The sequence below is a fragment of the Onthophagus taurus genome, chromosome 6 (genome assembly GCF_036711975.1).
Source record: "Onthophagus taurus isolate NC chromosome 6, IU_Otau_3.0, whole genome shotgun sequence".
NCBI classification, from domain to species: Eukaryota; Metazoa; Arthropoda; class Insecta; order Coleoptera; family Scarabaeidae; genus Onthophagus; species Onthophagus taurus.
The window spans coordinates 32,091,250-32,117,821 of NC_091971.1; the positions used below are offsets into that span (position 1 = coordinate 32,091,250).

The 26,572-nt window shown below is 32.4% G+C and overlaps 2 protein-coding genes across 2 annotated transcripts; both read left to right on the top strand.

Annotated features, from left to right (window-relative positions):
- The first annotated feature begins 709 nt into the window (after window positions 1-709).
- On the top strand, window positions 710-2,203 carry LOC111414144 (cuticular protein 49Ah). The gene is made up of 4 exons (XM_023045338.2): window positions 710-820; window positions 983-1,197; window positions 1,250-1,526; window positions 1,993-2,203. Exons 1-4 carry the CDS (start codon window positions 806-808, stop codon window positions 2,083-2,085), a joined length of 600 nt encoding a protein of 199 aa, XP_022901106.1. The 5' UTR covers window positions 710-805; the 3' UTR covers window positions 2,086-2,203.
- Window positions 2,204-17,116: 14,913 nt separating this feature from the next.
- On the top strand, window positions 17,117-26,274 carry LOC111414140 (probable peptidoglycan muropeptide transporter SLC46). The gene is made up of 5 exons (XM_023045333.2): window positions 17,117-18,338; window positions 25,354-25,455; window positions 25,509-25,646; window positions 25,704-25,944; window positions 26,021-26,274. Exons 1-5 carry the CDS (start codon window positions 17,396-17,398, stop codon window positions 26,121-26,123), a joined length of 1,527 nt encoding a protein of 508 aa, XP_022901101.1. The 5' UTR covers window positions 17,117-17,395; the 3' UTR covers window positions 26,124-26,274.
- The last annotated feature ends 298 nt before the right edge of the window (window positions 26,275-26,572 follow it).

Here is a 26,572-nt window from a genome sequence, read left to right on the forward strand (position 1 = left end):
CTTAAACTTATTGAAGTATTGAACTTCTTGAAAGTGATCATAAAAACGTCATAAAGTTTTATCTGCGTCAAACCTGTTTCAATCATTCTTTTATAACTTCATAAAATGTAATCTCACAATTTTAAAAAGTTTGGGAAAATTAATTTACTATTTTGGAGAAAAAATATGTCCAGACAACGTTGATAATCATCACTTAACTTAATATTTGCTAGAAATAACAAAAAATATCGTAACTTCAATAAAATTATTTTGAACATACATAACAATTGAAATTGATTTATTTTCATAATGTTTCTTATAAATAATAGAATTTAAAATATCAATAAATGAAAAAAAATGATAAAATAAACTTTCTCGTAATATGTGTGTAAGAAATGTCGTAACATCAACTCATAACACAAATAAACAGAAATATCAGTAATGACTCGGAGACATTGCCTGTGGTTAAAAAGAATCTTAACTTTGAAATCGAAGAAGAATCGGGGTTAACCGCATCCTTTTAATCTTACGTTGGGTAATTCCGAACTTTGCCTTTTTTTCTGCTCCGCTTTAATTCTAGGTCGATATGGCGTAAGAAGATTGGCAGCGAGCGCGAAATGAAGATCTTTGCAAGTTCGATCTTTCTTCAACCCGCGTCCACAATTTGAGAGTTTTGAATCGAAGTGGCGGAACGGCGAAGATATATAAATACCGATTTCTCGACACGTGCACGTTTAAAACTACAAGTGCATTTGTCAAGAAAAGAGTTCTTCATTCGAGCGAAACCATAAGAAGAAGCGAGATTTAGAAAGATCTATTCGCAAAAATGAGGACGCTATTGGTGAGTTATAACTTTTAACCTTTCACCTCGCAGAAGAGAAATCGTTATGTAACTCGTTAGAAAATTTTTTTTGGGGGGACTTGATATAATACTTTCTTTTTTAACGTGCATTATTGTCAATATTGTTTAAATTAATTCATTTTTAATTTATTGTTTGTGTAGATTACCTTATTATTTATTGGAAGCACAATATGTGCACCTCAACGACGACAAGATCATTACAAAGATGACGAATACGATCGTCCTCAACAGCCACAACAATCCCAACAATATCAACAGCAACAATTCGAACCAAGACCTAAAGGTGAAACGACTACTTTCATTCCTATTATTAGATTCGAAAAGGAGCAAGGAGATGATGGCGCTTACAAAACAACGTTAGTTTTAATTGTTCTTCTTTAAAAATTATATTCATTTAATTTTTTTTAGTTGGGAAACTGGTAATAACATTTTAGCTCAAGAAGAAGGTTACTTGAAAAGTTTAGGTCCGGATCCGGATTCACCGGAAGGGGCTCCTTTGAACGCCCAAGTACAACAAGGATCGTATACTTATACATCACCCGAAGGACAAGTTATTACGGTGACCTACACCGCCGATGAGAAAGGATTCCACGCTGTCGGCGATCATTTACCAACACCACCTCCGGTTAGTCCTGAAGTGCAAAAAGGATTGGATCTAATTTATGCTGCAATTAAAGCGCAACAGGTGAGTTAAATGAAAAACAAAGTTCAAACCATAAACATACCGTTATGTAAGTTCATCCTCTAATTGTTGATTCAATTTAAATTTTTTACATAAACATTTTCTCATATTGCTCACTCTTCAATGGTATTTTTTATTTGCATTTACGTAATCGAATTCGCAATACGGTGACCTTTCGGGTAAGCAGAGATCTTCGTCGGTGTGTTCCTCTGACATATAAAGACGAAGAGTCGACTGGAATCTCCATGACTACTTTCGAACTTTTACGTAATCTTCGATCGTCGTGAAAAACGAACGTGATTGTAAAGTTAATACGCCCACAATTGCTTAAATCATCCTATAAGAATTCGAAAACAAGAATCATCACTTTCGAATTTCAAAATATCAAAGATACAATAATTGATAAAGTGAAATTATTTAATTTATATTTAAAATTGAGATTATTTTTGAGTTTTTATTTCTATTTTAGGAACAAGCTGCTGTTGAAGATAAGCATAATCCTCAAGGCAGAAGAGAAAATCAAATTAACAACGACTTCAATGGACAATATAGACAAAAATAATTTAATCTGATGAATGTATGAATATTCAGGGTGAAATGAACTTATCGTAGACTGAAGTTAAGAAAGTTATATTTATCTAGATACAAATAAATGATTTTGTAATTTAACAACCCTATAATACGTCGTTTTTTTAAAGTTTAGTTAGTGCAGCAATAAATCATTTTGACAAGTACTTAAAAAAATATTTTTAAAAAAAAGGTGTACTCTCTGGCGATATAACACAAGGAAAATTATTAATTATTGGAGTAATGGCTATAATAATAAATTCGATATTTTAATTCTTTGCCATTATCAATTATTTTAAATGAGTTGCAGCATATATTCAGATTTTTAACTTCTTCCTGTAATGGTTTTACATCATAATGAAAAGAAATGGTCTATATAGCAACAACAGTTCATTCACGTTTGAAATTCTAACTTCCGCTATAAACAGTTCTTATCAAGACGGTTCTGGAACAAAACCATGTTTTGATCTGCATTCATGATATGTTTGAAGGCCATGTGTAGTATCAACAGTTCCGTTTTCATTAATATTTCGTACAACGAACGGCCACAAAAATAGTCTTAATAATTTATATGATTGAGCTGTTTTCTACATGAATTGTTCCTCCAAGTTTAAATTCTGTTTGTTTAACGTTAGGTTTATATCTTTATCGTTTTTTTTCTTTTCGTGTATCTTTATTCTTTATACGAGAATCAAGAATTTTCATTCGTTCTTTGTGTTTAAATAACATATCCTGAAAGTTTTGTTTATCGTATTACAAAATAGGTTTTCGAGTTATTGCATAGCCAAAAAGCCCTTCTATAGGTGTTATACCTGTCTCTGGAAATACCGTTAAAAATTATTCTTCGTTCTATATTCACTAAGGTATTCATACTGTCAGACGATATAATAATAATAATAGTACTTTATTGAGCTAAATACAAACACAGAATAAATAATGAAATAGCAATCAATTAACAAATATACAGGTGTCCCGTTAAGCGTACGGAGCGGCTGTATCTCTAGAACGTTAAGGCCTAGAAGTTTGGAAAAAAAATCCTTATAAGCCAAGTGACCAAGAGAAATAGCTGGAAATTATTTTGAAGTTCGTAATTCGCCCCCTAGGGGGCGTAACTGCCATTGATAAACATGATAGCTTGGATAATACCGCATTGCTTTTGTTTTGCGATATTTTTCATATTTGTCATAATAAGGGAGGGGGAGGCCAATGCGTTTTCATATGTTTACATTTTAATGTCTCCTAGACCATTCAACCGATTTGAATATTTTCTGTGTTGTTTGAAAGAACATTTTATGGTCTTTTTAAAGATATTTTCAGTAAGACCGTTTGCTTTAAAACAAATCAGCTAGAGGGCGTTATCTGCAGCGATTACATATTTTTGTGATTTTTGAAGAAAAGTTAAATGGAACGATACTATTTACTTCACATTTACGTCACCTTAAAATTTGCTAAATTTTAGTGAAAACCGCATCTCGATATCGCCACCCGTTCTCGAATTATAGAAGAAAATGTTAAAAACTCGAGTGCCATCAATCGGATCCAGTTACCTCATGGAGAAAAACAAATCACATAACCTTGGTTACTGTAAACATGTCATTTACTAACGCAGAAGCGTATGCTAGAGCGTATGATGATTTATTTTCAATGTTTTGAATACGATGCAACTGCATGGCAAAAATGTGCAATGCAATTACGACAAAGAAAGACATTTTTCTCTAGAAGTGTTTTTAAGATTGACTTAGCGATTACGGAAAACTGGCAACGTGTAGCCCATTCAGACATCTCTATGAATTCGTAAATCACATTGGTGCGCAATGCATGGAGTTCACACATAATCTGGGAACTCCGAAAACAATTGTCCACAAGATTCCTCAAGAGAATAATATCTCCACCACGTTGTTTTACATCAGGCCTTAACAGATACCGATTATGATAACAGACTGAACTATTATCATTGACTTTTAAATATGATTTGGAAAAATCCAAACCTTTTATCACAAATGCTATGGATGCATGAAGCATCGGTTCTCAAGCTGGTGTAAACTTGCATAATATGCATTCTTGGTACGAGCAAAACCCACATTGCTTTCACCCCTTTATCTATTGCGTAGACTAAACGACCTGACTTTTCAAGAAAAATCAATAACCAGGGAAAATATGACAAAACTCTAAATACCAGTAGAAACGTGTCCAGGGCCGAGACTTAAGCTTTTAAGTTTTTTTTTGTCGAAACTAGATTAAATAAATGCATTGAGGTTTATGGAAGGCATTTTGCACATTAGTGAGTTATTTTTGCCAAAAATTTAAGTTATTCTAAGTGTTTTGGTTTATTTTGTTTTATTATCATTGTTGATGTTTCATTGATCCGTTAGCTTTTAAACACGCCTCAAAAGTAGTTTTGAAGCAGTTCTAAGCTTGGATAAAGTGTGAAAGAAGGGTCTAGATAATAAAATTTTCTAAGAAAAAATAAATTCCTAAGGTAACTTGATTCGATTAAGATATACGAATTTTTAACATTCTCTTCTATAATTCGAGAATGGATGAAGATATCGAGATGCGGTTTTCACTATTATTTAGCAAATTTTATAGTGATTAAGGGTCTGTGAAGAAAACAGTACCGTTCCATTTAACTTTTTTTCAAAAATCACAAGAATATGTAACCGCTGCAGATAACGCCCTCTAGCTTATTTGTTTTAAACCAAGCGGTCTTACTGAAAATATCTTTTAAAAGAGCATGTAATGCTCTTTCAAACAAGACCAAAAATATTCAAATCGGTTGAATAGTCCAGGAGATATTAAAATATAAACATTTGAAAACGCATTGGCCTCCCCCTCCCTTATTATGACAGATATGAGAAATATCGCAAAACAAAAGCGATGTGGTATTATCCAAGCTACTAAATGATGTTGTCAAAGTTATAGCTCATCGTCTAACTTTCTGAGATAGCGGGAATTTTATGTTTCTCTATTGCAGTTACGCTCCCTAGGGGTCGAATTACGAACTTCAAAATAATTTCCAGCTACTTTGCTTATAAGGATTTTTTTCCCAAACCTCTAGTCCTTACCGTTGTCGAGATACAGCCGCTCCGTACGCTTAGCGGGACATCCTGTATAATTTAAACTCAATGGATGCAAGAGCAGAAAACGCAAAAGTGCCACTGATTTTACCTGCACCCTATAAGGTCAGCAAACATCAAAAGACCGTAATAATAATCGCATTATTACTATAATATAAAATTATTGCTATAAAAATAACTAAATAACTAAAGTAAATAACATATAAACCGTTATAATAGTAAAAAATAAATAAAAAAAAACATTCCAAATAAACACAACAAAAACGAAAATATATCAAACACCCTCTCGCGTAAAACAATGAGTTCGACATACTCTCCCCGAAAGGATATCCATAAAGCGACGTCGATATCGCCTGATGAAAGAACGCACAACCTAATCATTCAAATTTTGTTTGACTCCCAACATAGATCCGATGGTAGACAAGTGAGGACGTTGACTCCGACCAGTACCTCCGCAAAATGACCTACAAACAAAGATTTTGAATGTAGGAATTCATGTTGCGAGATTATTTGAATTAATAGGAAAATGAATATAGATCAACTTCTCACTCGCTTGTTTTATTTACTCGATACTAGTTTCGGCTTATAAAGCCATCATCAGTCGAATCTATGATTAAAAAGAATTACAAATTTGTTTTTTCGTTTTAAATTTTAGTTATTCTGTTTACATATAAGGGTTAATATAAAAACCTTTATGACATTTCACGTTCTAAGAAGAAAAACAAATCTTTCAACTTGACTGAAAGTATTTTATATAAAAAACAAAAAATTGTTCAAATTTAAAACTAAAAAAACAAATTTGTAATTCTTTTTAATCATAGATTCGACTGATGATGGCTTTATAAACCGAAACTAGTATCGAGTAAATAAAATAAGTTGATCTATATTCATTTTCCTATTAATTCAAATAATCGCAACATGAATTCCTACATTCAAAATCAAATACATACTTCCAAATTAATTGATGGCTTTACGAAAATCTATATTAGAACAGGAATTATAAAGAACCACATTATTTTCATTAACACTTGCATAAAGGAAAACTTAAATCCATCTTTCGTTAAAATATCTAATAGAAACCTAAAAAAGGAAACAAAATAATTCATCATGGGCAAACTGTTGCGTGATGAAAAACGAAAACACTTCAAAAATCTTAATCATCAATATGAAAAACTGGCGAACATTCATAGAGACCTCAGGTAACTACTCCATCATCTTGAACTAGAGGAACTCATTCAAAATTCCATAACACAGAAAGAAAATAAACTAAAAAATTTACGCAAACACAAGAAGAACAATAACAAAGGACATACAGATAAACATCAAACCATTACACAATACAGTAATCTCACTGGCATTAAATTCATCAGACAGGAAGATGAATTCTTGAACAAATGTTATAAATTTGCAATTGAAAGAAACCATCTAGAAAGGTCCAATATTAAAAATGAGATCATTTCGCTTATTAAAAAGTCAAAAAAGAACATTACGAAGAACATCTCTATCATAAAACAAAATAAAATCATTAAATCGATAAAGAAAAAACTCACCAACAACAATGCTGTATTCGTTAAGGCAGATGAAGGAGCAGGAATTGTAATCATCAATAAGAAGGAATACATCGACAAAACTTTAACATTCATGAGAAACAACAATTATAAAAAGCTTGAAAAGTCTCCACTAAATACCAGTATCAGGATGACTTTTTATTGAATATTAGGTTTGGAGATTCTGGAGATGATAGAAATATATCGGCACAACAATCAAAAAAACACCAAACTACTCAACGACCAACTCGAATTTAAATATATGCCTATATTTACATATTTAAAGTTAACTTATTAATGTTAATTTATTTAAAGTATGTATATTTCTTTTGTAAGCTGTAAGTAATCTGCTGCATGGAATCTTCTATTAGCAACATTTATTCTTGCGTTATATGTATCTAGTCTTCTACCAGCTGAACTTGGGGGGCCCACTTTTATGGTCAAACAAATTTAAATAATAAACTATCCTGTTTTAGAAATTATTTACCAACTCCTCTCGATTCACCGAGAACTAAGGACAACTTTACAATGAAGCACAAATCGGAACTAGAAATATGGCAGAATGTCAATATGGGGTTTGAAAACGGAGGTTTCAATATTTGTGAGCAGCAACAGACAATACTAAAATTCTTTCCGCAAGTATCGTAACTTACTAACTTTGCTTTTTTAGGATACAAAGTGCAGAGAGGCAACCGATGCAAAGAAACATGTGTACCAAAAGCTTCAATAGAGAAGAACTTAAGAAATAATGGTGAGCATAGAAAATTTTACCAAAAGGTGCACTGTATGAGACAATAAGTTAAGCCCAGAAGCACGATATGTAAAGATGTGCAAAGAAGGGAAGAGAATATTAAACGACTCACGTAAAATTACGGAGAGATGGAGGGAATACTTCCAACGATAACTAAATCAAGAAGAGTAGACGAAATTAAAAACATTCCAGCTGTCTAGATTCAGATGAGATAACGGACGAACTGATTAAAGGGCCATGGAAGTATCTGGACCTAGAAAAGTCTGAACACTCATAACAATGATATGGCAAGAAGAAATATTTTCAACATGGAACATAGATGGTACATAATCTGCCCGTTAGACAAAAAGGGGAGTCAACTAGATTGCGGAAATGACTATGTAATTACCTTGCTACGTACCTAACGTAACCTAGAAGCTGAATAAGTGAAAAGCTAACAATAGACAAATACGATTTCGTGCTAGCGGAACACTTCGTAAGCTTTTCCCCAGTTTTTTGGAATCATTTATAGTACGTTTAAAAGTAATAATAACGTGTTTTGTCTCATTTACCTCTTATCATCCCTTGCGAAGTTACGGCGTAAAATAGATAACCCTTTTCCGTAACAATAAGGTGATAAAACATTTACATTTTTGAACAATATTTTGAAAAAAAATCGTAAATTAATTGTAAATTAAGACTTATGTAGTAAAATAGGCGCTATAAGACATTTACGGGTGGCTGGGGTTAATGTCATATAAACAATTTATTATTTTCCATAATCATTGTTATGATTTTTTAAATCCAACTCTACATGATTGATTGTTATTGATATTAAATATAAATTTAAAAAAATTGTATCTCAAGAAAGAATTGACATATCATCATTAATTAAAAAACATTTTAAAGTAAATTTGATGATTTGATAAATGTGAAAGCCTTCGTACTTATATTTGATGAAGATGTAATGCGCCATAAACAATTTCTTATTTTCCATAAACATCGTTATTATGATTTTTTGAAACACAACTCTGTTTGCTTGCTTGTTATTGATATGAAACATAAACTTTAAATAATTGTATCTGAAGAACAAATTGAGATATCATCATGACATAAAAAACATTTTAAAGCATAAAAGGTTTAAAAAAAACACTTTTTCCTCTGTTGTTCTATATTAAACGGTTAGAGACGTTTCGGGGTCAACTCCCATCTTCAGTGTACAACTTTGTTACTCTTAATCACAATCATATCACAAATCCTGATATGATGTTTTAAAAAACTTTTTCCAAATTACTATACATACATGTATGTGCGTCCAAATTGTGCGACTATCTTGAAATGTTTTATTAAATTATTAAATTTTAAAACAAATTTTATAACGATTTAATGCATAATGAATAATTTCTTATTTTCCATAAAAATTGTTGTTTTAATTTTATAAATCCAACTATGGTTGATTGATTGTTGTATTTATATATGAAATATAAATTTTAAAAATCGTATCTCAAAATCGAATTGGGATATTATCGTGAAATAAGAAACATTTTAAAGCACATTGATGAAGATTTAATGCGCTATAAACAATTTATTATTTTCCATAAATATCGTTGTTATGATTTTTTAAACCCAACACTGCATTTTTTATTTTTCTAGATATGAAATATAAATTTTAAAAAATTGTATCTCAAGCACGAATTGAGATATCATCATGAAATAAAGAACATTTTAAAGAAAATTTAATGTAGATTTAATGTGCCATAAATAATCCTCTACTTTCCATAACTTTTACCAATTTGTTATGATTTTTTAAATCTAGTTCTACATCTTGAATTGTTATTGATATGAAATTTAAATATTAGAAAAATCGCTTCAGAATAATGTATCCTGCAACCGTATAATGCTCTGACGCGGAAGATATGGAACACGTGTATATTTTAAAACCATAATGATGCAGTAAAAAGTTTGTTCAAATCTTGAAATTATATTACTTGTATATATCTTGATGGTATAAGAAAATTGGTTTCAGAATTTTAAAGTTTCTTTCCTTATTTTTAGTCAAACTTATATTATTAATCATATTTTTAATACTTTCCATTCGCGTGATTATTATTAATTTGCACAAATTGCAATAATAAAGTAACGAAGTAAACAGAATATTAATCACAACAGCAATAAGAGAGATTTGAAATGATATAATATTTCATCACGAAATACTTTAGTAATCCGAACTTTAGTATTTCCACACTCACAATCATTTTGCAACATAATGAAATACACCAAACAATGCACGATAAAACGTTCCCCCTAATGAATCGATTTAACTCTTTGTGACTCAAGAAGTCAAAATTTTTGAAACTTTGTGACAGAATCAAAATCTATAAAAATACACTCAGTAAAGGCCTTTTTAATCAATTTTAGCAAAATATGACAGTCCCCCTATTCCAGGGGGATAATGGTACTTCAGAGTACCATCAGGCATGAAAATACATCTTAGTGATGCTAATATAAAAATAATATTTCACGCACTTAGTGGCGTTCCATTTGTAATAACTTATATCGAAATTTGAGATCCGGTAATCATAATCTCCTTTTTTCATTCATTTATTATTTACCAAATTTTTGGATGGACCTTTTTTGTGAGACCTTATTGTCCCACAAGCTAAGGATTTCTCAATTTTCAGTTTTTCCAAAAGACGGATACTTGTAAAAAAGTTATCGAAAGAAGAATCCTTTCACCTAGTTCAGTTTCCGGAGATTTTTCCTCAAAATCAAATTTCTTCCCAACCCTTTTTTATGGGCTTCATGGGATTGAATTGTTTCATACTTGACCTCCCTTTGAATTCACCTACAGCCAACTGCCTAGTGCCATGATACTAGCTGTAGAACTGACGGTTGAGTGATTCAAAATACGGACGGATCTTGTATAGTCTATCCCTATTGTTCTTAGGAATAATGCTGTTATCGTTGACATGCAGATATGATAAAATCTCCTGAAACCTATTACGGGTCATTGTTCGTACGACAAGTGGTACACCCAAGTCTTCAGCATTACTCCAGAAGACTTATTATAGCTTGGCAAACTGTGATAACTCATTAAGAAATTTATGCAAAGGAAACACAGCAATTCTTCTTCTTTCAAGTTTAGCGTTTTATTTCTTTGGGTGGCGTACAAATTACTTCATTCTCCAGTATAGATACCTCACTAGCACTAGTAATAACAGTGTCACCTTCTATATCTGTCTGTTCAGAATTATCCACCGGGAGATTTTCTAATTCAACAAAAGAATTTTCAACCTCAACCAAAAGTTTTTCATCAGTCAAAGCTTTGATCAAGTAGCAAAACGTATCTGTAGCCGCTTGGCTCATTTTTACATCAATCTCAATATTGTGACTTTTTCAATATTTTTAAACACAAAATGTAACTTTTTCGGGATAAAAATAAGAAATGTTTGAAAATTGTAATTGCAATACGTAAACAATACACAAGCTGCTTACAAATCACACCTAATAACCATTTATCAAAGAGATACCTATTTAAGCAACAAAATTCAGCAACACCACTTTTCACTAAACTTCTAACCTCACATCTGGATGAATAAGTTTAAATATACCTAAAGACTATACAGTGAGGATTGCGTCATTTTTTATACAGGTTCTTTCTTGTATAGTAGAAAGTACCGACAGCTCTAAATGCACCGCATAGATGACTACAGTTTAAAATGAGTGTTTAAAACTACCGCTACTTTAAAGTACCATCGGGACACAAAGGGTTAAAGACATGCCCTATATTTCGCTCAATAAATTCAATTCTTTCGTGAATCCCGATCGGATTAAAATTACTCAACAGATCAATCATTCCGAATAAACGAAATTAATGTCTTACTGTTTGAATAATTCCAAATAAAATCTGACCTGCATTCCCATTAGTTCTAAATGAAATAATAATTTCATTTAGTACTAAAGTCCGTTTTATAATCTGAAACGATGAAACGAGATTAAAATAACACATCTTTGTTCTAATACTTACAGTGAAATTCCCCTAACTCGAATCACTAAGGGAGCGGAGGAAAGCTTCGAGTTATAGACAATTCGAGTTAGAGAAAAATGTGGAATTTCAGCTCTAAAGAAAAAATTTTGAAATGTACTTTTCTAATATGTATATTTAAAACAGAAACCTTAATATTATTGTATGTAGAAAATTAATCAAGTTTTTTCAAGTAATTTTCTTTTGGCTTATAGTGGAGAACCGCTCTTTGTCGAAAAAATCTTCTATTCAGTTATGAATATTATCTGGAACATTCTCTCTTGATAATATAAGCTCTTGATCGCTTAACTTCGTAAACATAGAAGAAGAGTTAGGGCTGGACTCAGATCACTCACCAGTAATTATTACTCTAAATAAGAAAGTATGTAACAAAGAACTGTTTTTATCACTAATTAATAAACTCACTAATTAGAATCTATTTCAACAAACATTAGATAATAAAATTCATCTTAATGCTCTTATGAAAACAAACGAACACATTGACAATGAAGTAGAAAAGTTCTTTAAAGACATATAAAGCGCAGCCTGGGCCTCAACACCAATTTTAACACCAAAGCCTAAATCTAATATTTATCCTAAATTCATTAGAGACAAAACTGCAGAAAACGGAAAGCAAGAAAGAAATGGCAAACCATTAGAACTCCTAGTGATAAAACTAAATTAAATAAAATAACAGCCGAATTAAGAGCATTAGCAGATAGCCACAAAGAAAATAATATTCAAGATTACTTAAAAGACTTTACTGACGATGCCAGTACTGATTATTCTCTGTGGAAGGCAACAAGAAAGCTTAAAGTTCCAAAAACACATACACATCCAATTCGAAATAGTAATGGAAATTGAGCTAAGAGCAATCAAGAAAAAGTTAATTTATTTGCTGAACATCTGAAAGAAACTTTTACATCAGACAGTCCAACAACTATGCTAAATAGTGTCCCAAGCGTAATTCAAAGTGATCAGCAGAGTAATATACCATGTGTAAGAATGAAAGAACTGTATTATGAAATACAAAAACTAAATATAAAGAAATCAGTAGGCTATGACCTAATTAATGGAGAAACATTGAAACATCTACCAAAACGGGCGATGACAAAACTATTACACATAATTAATGCTGGTTTTAAACAGAAATACTTCCCAAGCATATGGAAAGTTGCTGAAATAATAATGATACCTAAACGTGGTAAAGCCTCCACAGATGTTACATCACATAGGTCTCATTATCTCATTATTACTCTTACTATCAAAACTGCTTGAAAAATTACTATTAAAAGGACTAAAATCTGTCATAGAAGAAAAAGCCCTAATACCAACACATCAATTTGGGTTTCGGAATAAACATGCAACAAGATAGACCAAGTGCATAAAATAACGAATACTATCCAAATAGCAATGGAAGAAACTAAAGTCTGCTCCGCCAAAACTAAACCAAATACTACCATCAACGTATAGTCAACTATTAAAATCCGAAGAGTAAAATACGAAAACGCTTATTCACCACTACATGAAGTACGAGCCGGAGTTCCTCAAGGAAGTGTGCTTGGCCCAACACTCTACTTACTTTACACATTCGACCTTACTCAGGTACCAGAAACTTTAACAGCTACGTTCGCAGATGACACATGGCTGTTGCAGAAAATGAAGTAGTTGCAGCAAACAAGTTACAATAGGCCTTAAATTCAATAGAAAACTGGACCAAACGATGGCTAATAAAACTAAATACAAATAAATCGACATACATAAACTTTACTTATAAGAAAGTAAACTATGTCCCAGTAAACATAAATGGCAATGCAGTCCCTTACGTCGACACCGCAAAATATCTTGGTATGACGCTGGATGCCAAACTCAAATGGAAAGCTCACGTAAAAAAAAAAACGTGAGGAACTTGATATCAAATTTAGACACCTATATTGGCTTATTGGCAGAAAATCAACGCTATCACTAAGAAACAATTTGCTAATATACAAGCAAGTATTAAAACCAAAATGGACATACAGAATCCAACTGTGGGGTTGTACATGCAAGACAAATTCAAGTCTGATTCAAAGATTCCAGAACAAAGTACTAAGGTGCATAGTGAATGCACCCTGGTATATAAGAAACACCGACCTCCATCGCGACTTGAAAACAGCATCGGTGTCATCAGAAATTGCATCATTCGCGTCTAAACCTGAGAAGAAAATTCACGATCATCCCAACATCAAGGCCATCCAGCTTCTCGACAACGAGGATGTCCTGCGTCGCCTTCAGAGGATGTTCGAGCCGTTCGATTTAGTGACCTAGTGCCCTAGCCGATTCAAACGGGAGCAATAGTGCGGAATTATAACAAAAACAATAATACCCTAAACGTGTGTTCCGCGTATCGTAGTGTGCGCGTTTTTGTGTTTTGGTCTTAAAACGGTAAAAATATGACAATATTTATCTATATTACGGGTAAAGCAGACTAGATCATTGGAAAAAGCTGCAAAACATTATTTAGTTTAATTTGGTGTTAAAAATAAGTACCTAATTAGTATGTATTTACTAGATGTTATACAATTGTCCTCTCAATAAACCCGCAAAAGACAATTGTTGTACACTTCACCAGGAAATGAAAGTTGGATGGACTAATCCGCCCAACTATCCAAGGTGAAGAAATTCCTTTCTCAAAGGAAGTCAAATATCTAGGAGTAATCCTAGACAAAACCCTGTCATGGAATGGACATTTGCAGGGAGTTTTGCACAAAGCTAGATTATCCTTGTGGACTTGTCGCAGTCTTTGTGGAAAAAATTGGGATCTTACCCCTGAAAGACTGTACTGGCTCTATGTGACTGTAGTTAGACCTACGATCACATACGGAGCAGCAACCTAGTATGGGAAAGTTCGACAAACTTCAGTTATCAGTAAACTTTCACGAATTCGATGAGTAGCCGGATTGGCAATCTCTGGTGCGATAAGCACAACGCCAACTCAGCAATGGAAGTTCTGCTTGGCCTATCTCCTCTGCATTTGCTTATAGAGAAAGTGGCTAGAACAACAGGCAGACATTTGCTTGTACACAGATGGATCAAAACGCCTGAAGGGGTCGGAGCAGGAGTATACTGCGAGACACCTCGAATTAAGCAAGCTTACAGCCTGGGTACGTACTGTACTGTATTCCAGGTGGAAGTATTTGCTATTGACATGGGTGCTAAAATCCTTCTTGAAAGAGGGGTGAAGAACATGACAGTACGAATTTTCTCAGACAGTCAAGCCGCTCTCCAGGCGCTGCAAGCCGTGAAAACGGTGTCGGCTCTGGTTAATGATTGTAAGAGAACATTAAACACACTGAGTTCTGATAACAGAGTCTCTCTGATCTGTGCTCCGGGTCACTCTGGGGTTGCCGGCAACGAAGCGGCAGATAAGCTAGCACGAGGTGGCAGCGCTGAAACGTTTGTGGAGCCGGAACCAGCAGTTTGTGTATCATGTGCGATGGCCAAATATAGTTTTCCTTAAATGAGACATGCTAAGGTGTTTATTAACATCGCCAATGTCAAACCTGGGAATTTTTTAGGACTTGCCCGTAGTAGTATAAAAGTTCTAATGGGTGTTTTTACTGGGCACTGCCGATTAAAAGCACACCTCAACTTGTTGGGTTTAGCCGACGATGTTGAATGCCGACTATGTGCGGAGGAAACAGAGACGGTTGAGCATATTTTATGCCACTGCCCTGCCGTTAACCGTATCAGATTCTCGATTTTTGGGTCGCAGTTTATCTCCTCAAAAGATCTGAATGACCTTTCACCGAGCAAGGTATTAATGTTCGTTAAGAGCACTGGACTGCACGGTGAAATTTGATAACGATATCTATCGGGGTACAATAGATCCATAGGGTCGCGGTGCAAGAAATTCTATAGTAGTTCAGTTCGAGTTACAAAGAATTCGAGTTAGGGAAATTCGACTTAGTTAGAGAGATAAAAACACATTTGAAACCTAGTCAAACGCTTGAGCTTACGAAAATTATTCGACTTAGAGGATAATTCGAAATATAGGAAAAAATAATTAAGGAAAATGTAGAACTTTTTGGAGAAATACTAATAAGTTTAATTTAATTCAAATAGTAAACATGTTTCGAAACTATTGTTTCATCTTCAGTACGTAAATTAATTTACAAATTGATGGAAAAAAATGTTTAAGGTTTGTAGGGATTAGGTATAAGTTTAAGCTTTTCTCCTTAAATACAAAATAATTTAAAATTTACAAAAAACATCTAAAAATTAAATAAAAAATCCTTTAAAATACTTTTTGAAAAATAACCTATCGAAACATGTTTACTATTTGAATTAAATTAAACTTATTAGTATTTCTCAAAAAGTCTACTTTTTCCTTTATTATTTTTATTTATTTGAGAAATATGGAGAATATACAATGTAATAACCATAATTAATGCTCCTAATCCCCTCGTTCCACGTGAGCTTTCCAAATATGACATTTCTCCAAATATCTTTCGATATCTTTCATCGGTTCGATGTTTTTTTTTTGCATCTAAAAGAACGAAATTGAGCGGAAAAGAAAAATGTTGCGTGTATAACAACAACATTAAAAACTTATACAAATTGATTTTTAATCGAAGATGTTTTTCATTTATTGTTGTCTGCATCGTAAACATTCAAGGAGATTATAATAATGTTGGGTTAAACCGGTTTCAACATTTTTTCAATACCAAATAAATGCAAATATTAATAATTAATTACCAGAAATTAAGTATCTAGTAACATTGTTTTTGAGATTTTACTGAATAACATATTACTCAAAAATATTAATGTTTAACATTCGCAGTAACCTCATTTATGGGAATTCAAAAATGGCTTATGGTTGAAATTAAACGCTATAATATCCTCTTTAATTTAATATAAGAGTGAAATCGTTTTTGAGAATCTATAAATTCATTAGTTATTTGTCAGAGCAGAAGTGAAAAACAGTAACTTCTATGCTAAAAATTTTTTCTAATATGTTCTGAATCATTTAATTCGGAATATCAAAATGTAAAACAACGATATCGCTTTTCTCATTTCAAATTTTTCTCGATATCAATGCATGTGGGAGCAAAAGTGTAAAAAAGCAAAATTGTTAAGAATAAAATTAGCTACAATTTTTTTTCTAATATGCTCTGAATTAATTCTGGGAATTTTTGTAGGCAGAAATCTTTTACCGTCACAGTATTTATGAAACACGTTTCGTCATTTATCCCAAATGAAGGTCAAAATATTTATAAAGTATTCATATTGGAGGTCGTTCTTTCTTTTTTTTTGAGATCATCACTTCATCCTTGACATTTTAGCCAAAATTTAGTTGACGTCGATAATTCCCAAAAAATAAAATTAATTCTTCCAAAATAGTTAAGTTGTGGAATTGTTTTGCTAAATATTTTTATTTCTTTTATTGAAATGAAGGTCATAATATCATTAATATTTCACATACTTGAATAACCACAAAAACCTGTAATTAAATTTTGTTTTCTTCTTTCCGTGCATCCCGTAATTACAATGTTTAAAAACCGCATAGAATCCGAGTCAATCACGTTTAATAGACACCCAACCTTACAAACAACCTTGCGGTATTCTTCAGTTAATAAAGAAAATGTATAGAAGATTGAATCGTAAGTACGTGAAACGAAACGAAAAGTGAATACGAACGAATACCAAACAGGTTTTACGTTCCTAATGAAACAAGAGGAAGATTCTCCTCTCCGTTATATCATTTTCTAATTTAAAACACGCGATTATGTAAATCTAACAAACTTCTTCGTTGTTTATATCAATCTGTGCTTGAGAAGAATTCTCTGTATTTTATTCGTCCTCGTTCGTAAGTGATTAAAAAATAAAGATTATAATTTAAAAGTGTTATTTAAAGAAAGTGTGTATTTAAGTGGTTTAAAATTAAAATGGAATCAACTAATAACTTGGTAACATCATCAATTAATAATTTAGCTTTGAAAGATGGAGTTCAAAAAACGTTTAAAGAGATGACAATGAAAGAAAAACTTTCTTACATTCGTAGTGTTATTACAGTGGAACCTTTATTAATATTTTATTATATACCTACGTTTATTTGCGGTCCGGCCCTATGGAATTTGCAGTTAGAAAAATCATGTCGTGTGAATGCGAATTATAACGATACAGTTTGTAAGGCAATCCTGTCTGCATCTTTTCAAAATTACACCCACGAAAATGATAATGTGCAAGCAATAATTACGACGATGCAAGTTTGGCAAAATCCACTGCAAAACATCGTTCCTTTAATATTAATTTTATTTCTCGCATCGTACAGCGATCGGCATAAAATTAGAAAACCCTTCTTATTGTTACCAATTTTGGGCGAATTTTTTGCAATAGCTGGTTGTTTTTTGTGTGTTATTTTTATGGATCAAATTCCGGTTGAATTTCAAGGATTCAGTCAAACGATTTTTCCATCATTCTTAGGCGGACCCGCAACGTTAATTATGGCAATTTTCGCTTACATATCCGATATAAGTACGATGGAGATGAGAACGTTAAGAATTGGGATAATACAGATTATTTTAACCGCTTGTTCGATGTTAAGCGCGTTAGGGGGATATTTATTCACGAAAATTGGTTATTATGGAGTTTTAAGCATGGGTGGAGCTTCATTTTTGATCGCTTTAATTTATGGATACTTTTACATTGAAGAAACTAATACCGAAAAAGTTAAATACCAGAGCGTTAAAGGTTTCTTGGACGACGTTTTCAATCCAAAACACGCAATCGAAACATTTCAATTACTTCGGAAACCGCAACAGCGAACTAACGTTAAACTACTATATTTGGTTATTATTGTATTTTTTATTTCTGGATTGGTTGTAATCGGCAAGTATATTGAATTTTTAATTAATTAGTTTTATAATTACATAATTATTAACGAATTGATTCGTAAATATAATATTTAACTGTCTACAGTTATTTTTATTGTTGTATTATAGCCAACATAATTGTTGCACAAAGAAGACAATATACATAAACTTTTATTACAACATTAAATTAATTAATTGCGCTGTAAATTCATTTGTGAACGCAATAATACTGATTAAAGTTTTATCTTTTTTCTCTGAAATGATATGTAACCAGATGTTTTAGTTTGAAATGCATATAAACAAAATTTTAAAGAGCACTATGTAATATTGGCGTTTAACCTCAAGTAGCAAAAGAATGTTAAAATTGACAAAATCGTGCAAGTCTTATTTTTGATAGTAGCAACACGACTCCAATATCAAATTAAAGCGTAAACTTTCTTCTTTATAACAGTGATTAATTTATTGTTTTAATTTTAAATACTATACATCAATAATATTTTAAAGACAATATGTTTTCCTCGATATATTAAGAAGGAATTAAAATTTCAAAAATCATGTAACTTCAAATTAAAGATTAAACTTTCTTCTTTAAAACAATGTAGGGGGTAACCGGGTTACCGATTAAGGCCCGTTACTACCAAACCAATGCTATCTGTCAATTAAGCTATCTATAAGCTACAGTTTATCTCGTAGATAACAGAGTCGTGTGTACTACCACCTCCATTTATCTCATAGTTAAGAAATCAAAGAAAAATTTCATCAAACAAGAATGCGAACTTCTTCTTGAATTTATTATCAAACATAAAAGCGTAATAGAAAACAAAAAAAGTGATGCAGTTATTGACTGAAAATGCCAATTGTACACTCACTCCTGCAAAATCTGCTATGGATAGCAACATGTTACCCATTGCATAAAACCGAAGAGTCAGCAACAAACGGTTTGAAGGAGGTACACCATTATTACTAAAATTTTGATGAATTTTACATTAAATAATAGCAATCAACAAATTACTTACGTCATGGATGGAGGTTATATTACATCTTCTATTTGATTCAAAAGGTGAAGAGAACTTTTTTTCGAGAGACGAAATCTCGTCATAAATTCAACATCAGAATGAATATTTAAATGGTCAACTCTACTCCTTATTATCCTTTCGCTTCCTATAGGAAGTAATTCATTGATTTCTTCACAAATTTGTTCTTCATCTCCAATGTCGAAGAAATTATCCATGATGATTTTATCTAATGTTAATTATTAATAGTTTTTTATTTAAATTTATATTACTTCTCTTATTTTAACCGAAATAGTAAAACGCTCGAATTTTATACGTCAGTATAAATTCTATTTGAGGTTAGGTATCCGCAGTTATCCCTTAGATAGCAACTTATCGACACCCAACCCCCGGGTTACAGATATTTCAAAAGTAGATAGCGGTATCTATAAGATAAATACAGCGGTAGTAACCAATTTTTAAGCTATCCGATAGATAACGCTATCAGAGACTTTAACTATGAGTGGTAGTAGTGGGCCTAAGTAAGTAATGTTAATGTAAAACAGGCCACATTCTGTAAGAATTTAATCACAAAACAAAATTATACTAAACAAGTTTAAATTAACGAACCATTTTTATCATTACAGTATCTGTAAGATACATTGGCTCAAAAATATACAAAAAGTTAAAAAAAAGTATATATTTGTGCAAAGAATCTATTTTTAAAGGTGTTAGGAAGGAAATTACGGTTTATGTTTTATTTTTTTATTATCAACTGGGAAAACTAAAATATAAAATTACTTGAGATCAAACTTAGTGCACCAGTAAAGCATAAAATAAAACAAAAACACCATTAAATCAGACTTTCAATAATAAAAAGGCAAGTATAAAATTCATAAAAATACAAAATTATAAATATACTATAATTTCAAAGATTTTTCAATGATACAAGAGTCACATCTTTTTCTTTTCTGGTCATCAACTTCTAAAGCAGGTCCTGCATTTCTGTAACTGTATGGTAAATTTGTGCTGAGCCGTTCTGCAGTTTGGTTAACTTTTTCTTGAAGTGCTGCAGGAATTCCTCTAGTATTGGTCTTCCTGTTTTTCAGATGTTCTTTTATTAGTTCCTCACCCAACTTTTTTAGAAAAGCTTTTCGTTTGTCATATGTTTGGTCGTTTTTTCTTAGTACTATTTGAGCATTTATTCCAGCCATGTTTAGAATGGAATAAAAAGTTTCAAATACGCTGATCAGGGAGCCAATTTGTCCAACACTTTTCTGGCTAATCTGGTGTCGCGATCGTCAAACCATAAACATTTTAGAAAAAATAAAAACCTTTCTTTGCTCATTGTGCTTCCAAATATTTCTACTCCATGCTCGGTAGTATCCCATAAATCTAAAGTATTCGAACGATGAGCCAAGATAAAGAAGACTCTTTCACGTGAAAGTTTGGCCCTTTCTTGATCAATAAATTGATTTGTGTATCGCACAAGTATATCAATCATATTATTGTCGACAAGGCATTGGCACGCTTCCATCGGAGTTTTTGCTGTCCTTGCTGCAGCACTAACTCGACCAAGATAGCCGTTGATAAAGTTGTGAGACATTGTTCTTGTTTTATAGGGAGTTCTTTTCTATTTGCATGAGTCTACATCGACTTCTCTTTCTTTTATTTTTGGTAAAAGAAAATCCTCATCGACAACTAACTCTTCCAGGTTTCAAAAACGTCTTCAGCAACACCATCTTCGTCATTCGCAATTGATTCGACTTCATCATTTTCGTCGTCGGAATCAAACAGGTACCTTTGAATTTCCTCTACGTGCCAAACACGTAGTTGTTCAAGTTGTAGGATTGCTTTGAAAACGACATGATCCTAAAACAAATTTTTATTTGCTAACCTCAAAATTTACACATTTATTCGTATTATCCCAAAAATATCACAATTCAACTATTGTTATACTGATTTTACAAGAAAATTAACATTAAAAGTAAAAATAAATAATTATAGATTATGAGCAATTACGCAAAATCTTTGTTTTGAAAATTAAAAAAAAAATTGAAATATTTACTGGGAAACGCGCAATGTGGATACAAAAGTAAGCTAATTCTTCTTTCCACTACGATACACACGATATCAACATGGTATTTACCGGTAAAGTACGAGCCTTGTATTATGGCTTGTACTTGCGCGCGCTCGAGCGATAATTTAGCGACAATTTTCGCAAATAGATATAATTTTCTGACAGTTTTCATGGACTTCGAAATTTCATACACTTTATCCAGTCTTCGTCGCAGGTGCCACCATAAGTTTCATTGTAGAATATGCAACAAACATTTTTGTAGTCTTCTGGTGATTCGGAAATGTTTACCAACTCAAAATATAATAGAATTGAAGAAAAAACTGAAAAGAAAAAGTGCAGAAATGTAGGAAGAAAAAAGTGCATACTGTGCATCACACAAAAAGGTTAAGGAGTTGGCTTAATCTTTTAAATTAAGCAGTCTTTTGAAATTGCTTGAGGAATGGTGAAATGTGTGAAACTGGAACATAACTGCACGATGGTAATATTTCAGGATTTGGGTCATTAAAAGTTGTAGAACGTTGTATGTCTGGTGTTGAAAGAGAGTTTAAATTTCGTTTCTTTAAGAGACCTAAGGTTGCTTCATTATCCAAATTATCATCAGGTCTAGGACTACATTCATCTTGACGAATTTCTGATGTTCTTGCAGCTTCAAAATCGCTTTCTTGAAATATGTCTGCGTATACGGCAAAATACCTGTCTTTTCAAAGTATTTTATAATGTTGTTTGGTGTGAAAGCTTTAATGAAAGCATTTTTGATTTTCGTATTCTGTTAGTCTACAACCAGGATGACTAGTAAGCCAGTTGTCCATTTCTCGAGATAAATATGTTTTGAATGGCGCAAAAACGCTAACATCAAGCGGCTGGAGCCCATTTGATGTATGGGGTGGTAACGTCGACATAACAACCCCAGACTCTCTAGCCAGTGTTATACATTCTAATGATGTCTTAAATGTCTATCTAGTATTGAATAGGCTTGGTGATTCTTTAGTCGTTTTTGTACATTCAATAAAGTGTTTCACAAAAATTACGAACAAATCGGTGTTTATCCAACCTCAAGGGTTTAGGTACCCTACTGTAGCAGGAAATGAACCTACTAGCAATGCAAGATGCATCCTTACTCTGGGAAATACCATAAAAGATGAAGCACTAACACAGGCCAAAAGAGTGGTATTTTTGCCCACTTGTTTTCCATGAACTAGATTGTTAGTGTCAGCAAATTGATATGCTATACTTCGTACCGCAATAGTTAACAGTCCATAAAATCGTTTTTCTAAATTTATCAAATGATTTCGCAACTCTAATTGCATAGTTTCATTAAGTACTGGTTTAAATCTTCCTGTGTTTATAGGATATCCCTTTTTATTTTGGAATGGATGCTGGTTCTTGGAACACCAAAATGCACACTAGCTTTTCTCATGAACATTTCGCCACTTTTAATGACTTCTAGTGCACGATCCGTTGCGTCGTTTGCATATATTGTTCCTCTGTTTGTTTTTCGTACGTAATTGGGAACCATATTATTTGCAATTATGAATTTAAATTAATGGTACCAAAGTAATAACCTAAAATAACAAATTTAATTTAGGTGATGGGGTAAGTGAGTCAGTATTGTCTCACTTGCCCAATGTTATTATAAAAGAATAAATCTCAAAAAAATACCGACATCTGGCAAAGTTTCAAGGGAGAAGTATAATTCCTAATAGATTAATGTATCAAAATCCATGCGATAGTACAATTATAGTCTTATGAAAACTTAAAAAACATTTGACACCAAGCGGTCACAAATATATTTTATGTAAAGCATTATCCGTTATTTCGAAACTTAACGTAACGCACACCTTCTCAGTAACATTACAACACAATTTAAATTTAAATAACTAACTCATATCATTTACGTATCTAAATAAAAAAACTTGTTTTGAATGACGCACTTGCCCCTTATGACTCACTTGTCCCACTTTCCCCTGTTACTTGTTTCACTTTAAAAGACTTTTCATCAATCAATTTTTGGATATAGCTATGTAAATTTGATCTTCAAAATTGCAAAGAAAATGTTAATAGTAAAAAAATCGTGGAGGTTTTATTTTAGAAGCTAATGAAACGACTTTATCATCAAATTAAGGACTGCAATTTCTTCTTTAGAACAATGCATAACTTGCTGTTGCACTTTGAACGACGTTTCATAAATAAATTTTTGAAAGTAACCATGTAATTTTGACGATTCAGTTCAAATAGCAAAAAATGTTAAAATTAAAAAAATAGTGCAAATATTATTTTCGACAGTAGCAACACGACTAATATCAAATTAAAGCGTGACTTTCTTTTTTAGAACGATGTAACTTGTTGTATCACTTTGAAAGGCTTTTCATCAAAAAATTTTGAAAATAACCATGTAATTTTGGCATTCAACTTCAAATAGCAATAAAATACTCTTCTTGATTCTTCTTCAAATTGCGCAACCTCTCCACTAAGTCTCGTTCTGTTTTTGTCAATAGATCAACATCATCAGCATAAGCTAAATAATGTGGTGATCTATTCAGTCATGTTTCAATTCACGGATGATGGGAAAATAACGAGATCATTCTCCTACAACTTTCCATCTTTTCCTGGTGTTTCTTAGAGTCATTTGCACTAATCTCGCAAGATTATGCGGAACACTCCACATTTCCATCGTCCGATACAGGTATGATTTTCTTACATTGTAGTAAGCATGCCGATAATATATGAATAGTTAGTAAACAGCTATGTTGTACTCGTAACACTTTTCGATCCCTTGATTCTCTTGATTCTTGACTCTGGTAATTTCCGACAAAATGTTGGCCTGAACTTTGTAGTTTACATTTAGGAGGAACATTCCTGGGTAATTCGAGCGTCGTAGTTTTGAGCGCTATTTGTGGATAGGACAGATAAGTGCTGTGTCCCATTCCTTGGGCATCTTTTCTTACTACAACATTTTTGAAATCAGTGAGTTATTTAAGTTATCAACTCCATACTTCAAGAATATCGCTGTTATTAGGTCGTCACCGTCAGTCATGATCAGCCACTTCAGCGTAGGCATCTTCTTTATCACCGGATAGACCCGTCATGTTCTCGAAAAATATCAAATTACCATCTCTAGCCGTTGCTGCAAGGAGTTGGAAACCCGTTCTTTTCAACCTTTATGCCGGTAAACATTTCTCTGATATTTCTCATCTCGGCCATTTCTTCGATGGTCTTCATCTTTTGTTCTTTCCACATCTGCTTCCTCTTGTAGCATATCTGCGATCTCTTGGTTCTCTCTCTAATGAAAACCACTTTATTTGCTTTCGTCTCATAATGCAGCATTTTAGCTCTGGCTTGGTTTTTGCACTCATCATCAAATCATTGGTTTCTTCCTTGCCCTTCTTTAAAGTCAATTATTTCTTCTGCTGCTTTCTGAAGTGGTTATACATGTAAATGCTGTCCACTATTGCAATAACATTGTTCAGAAGGCCATTCGGTACCACAAATGCAGTACCGAGTTTATTTAATTAGATGTTTCCACAGTTAAACATCGTGTGGTGCCTTGATTTCAGCGTATTTGTGCCTTTCCATTGCATCTCTTACAGGGGATATATCTATTCCACATTTCCGGAGTTCACTGTTAAGGTCCGTCCAAGCTCCAATCCTGAGCAGGGTACGAACATTCTATGTTCTAAACCCTAAAGTTTTCTAAGCAAAACTCGTTCCTCTCTCCACCACCTAGGGCCATGCCTTTTAGTAGTTACAGATTCCCTCGAAGGTGATATAATTGACGACATACTCAACTTTATTTTTGGAAATTACGTGGATTAATGAATTTAGGAATTACAGATAGAACTTTTGCATGATTACAATGTATTACCTTGATACACTTCGTATATGAAAAAAAGTTGATTTATTTATAAATCATTTAAAGTTGTGCACAAATATTAACTGCGCTGTTTTCGTTTTCTTTTTAGGTGAAGTAAGCGTATTTTGGCTATTTGCCCAACATGCTTACATGTACACACCTGTCAAGTTCAGTTATTACGACAGCATAAGAAATTCTTTGGTTGTAGTAGGTAAGTCTTTTGTTTTTTTCTTAGCAATGTAGAAAAATAATGACTTATTTTAGGTTCTTTAATTTTTCTGCCGTTATTTACAAAAGTATTGAAACTTCACGATTCTATGATTGTTGTTATTACTTTTATCGATAAGATTGTCAGCAATCTACTTTTAATTTTTGTTTTAAATGAAATCGGATTGTACGTAGGTAATTTATTTTTACAATTTTACGTTGTAAGTGTTTATTAATTTTATATTTTTTTAGCTACAACTGTTGCTAATTGTGCAACCATAGGAAATACAGCTTTAAAATCTATGGCGACAAAATCCGTACAAATTTCCGATTTAGCAAAGGCTTTATCGTTGTTAGCATTATGTGAAACTCTATCGGGTATGGCAGCCCCATCTTTATACAGCGCTTTATATCAAGAAACATTGGCAACACATCCAACAGTATTCTTATACGTTGGAGTTGGTTTATTTTCTGCTTCGGTTATTTTAATTCTGTAAGTTCAATTTATTACGTTCAAAAAATATTTTGTTTATGCAGATAAAGTTAATTATTATATTTTCACTTTTTAGGTGTCTTTATATTTGTTATAAGCAAATGTTTAAGTTCGATATATATGCAAAAGAAACTAATGGAGTTTTCCAGGACAAATACCAACAAACAACAAAACTTTAAGTTTCCACGATTTAAACTTAGTTTTTCAACTTATCAAAGTAGAAAAAGACCACTATACCATCCTGCATATACTATATGTACTACATTCTTCTGTATAATTAAGTGTTATAATTGTTAACGATTTTTATTTTAATAAAGTAATTATAAACTGTTCTACTGTTCTCTTTTATTAAATTGAATCAAAATCATGTGGAAATATGTATATAACCAAAAAATGTGTTGCAAATAGCATGCAATAAACAAAGCAGTTAACGTATTCAATTAGATTAAAATAAATGAATTCTCCTCCGTCTACCGCCTCATCCTATTCAAAGTGGGTTCCCAAACTTTCCTCTCCCAACAACCAATAAAAATCTTAAATTACTTTGCCAACTGACTCAATTACGAACAAATCGTCAACAAATCCATCCAAATTACATCCACTATCGAATTCATTAGAACAAAAAATA

Bases quoted from the DNA above. Each gene is read 5' to 3' on its own strand.
- LOC111414144 (XM_023045338.2), top strand. The intron at 1,198-1,249 runs GTTAGTTTTAAT...AATTTTTTTTAG, and splicing joins GATGGCGCTTACAAAACAAC to TTGGGAAACTGGTAATAACA. The intron at 1,527-1,992 runs GTGAGTTAAATG...TTTCTATTTTAG, and splicing joins CTGCAATTAAAGCGCAACAG to GAACAAGCTGCTGTTGAAGA.
- LOC111414140 (XM_023045333.2), top strand. From the start codon at position 17,396: ATGGAATCAACTAATAACTTGGTAACATCATCAATTAATAATTTAGCT. The intron at 18,339-25,353 runs GCAAGTATATTG...TTTTCTTTTTAG, and splicing joins TTCTGGATTGGTTGTAATCG to GTGAAGTAAGCGTATTTTGG. The intron at 25,945-26,020 runs GTAAGTTCAATT...TTCACTTTTTAG, and splicing joins GCTTCGGTTATTTTAATTCT to GTGTCTTTATATTTGTTATA.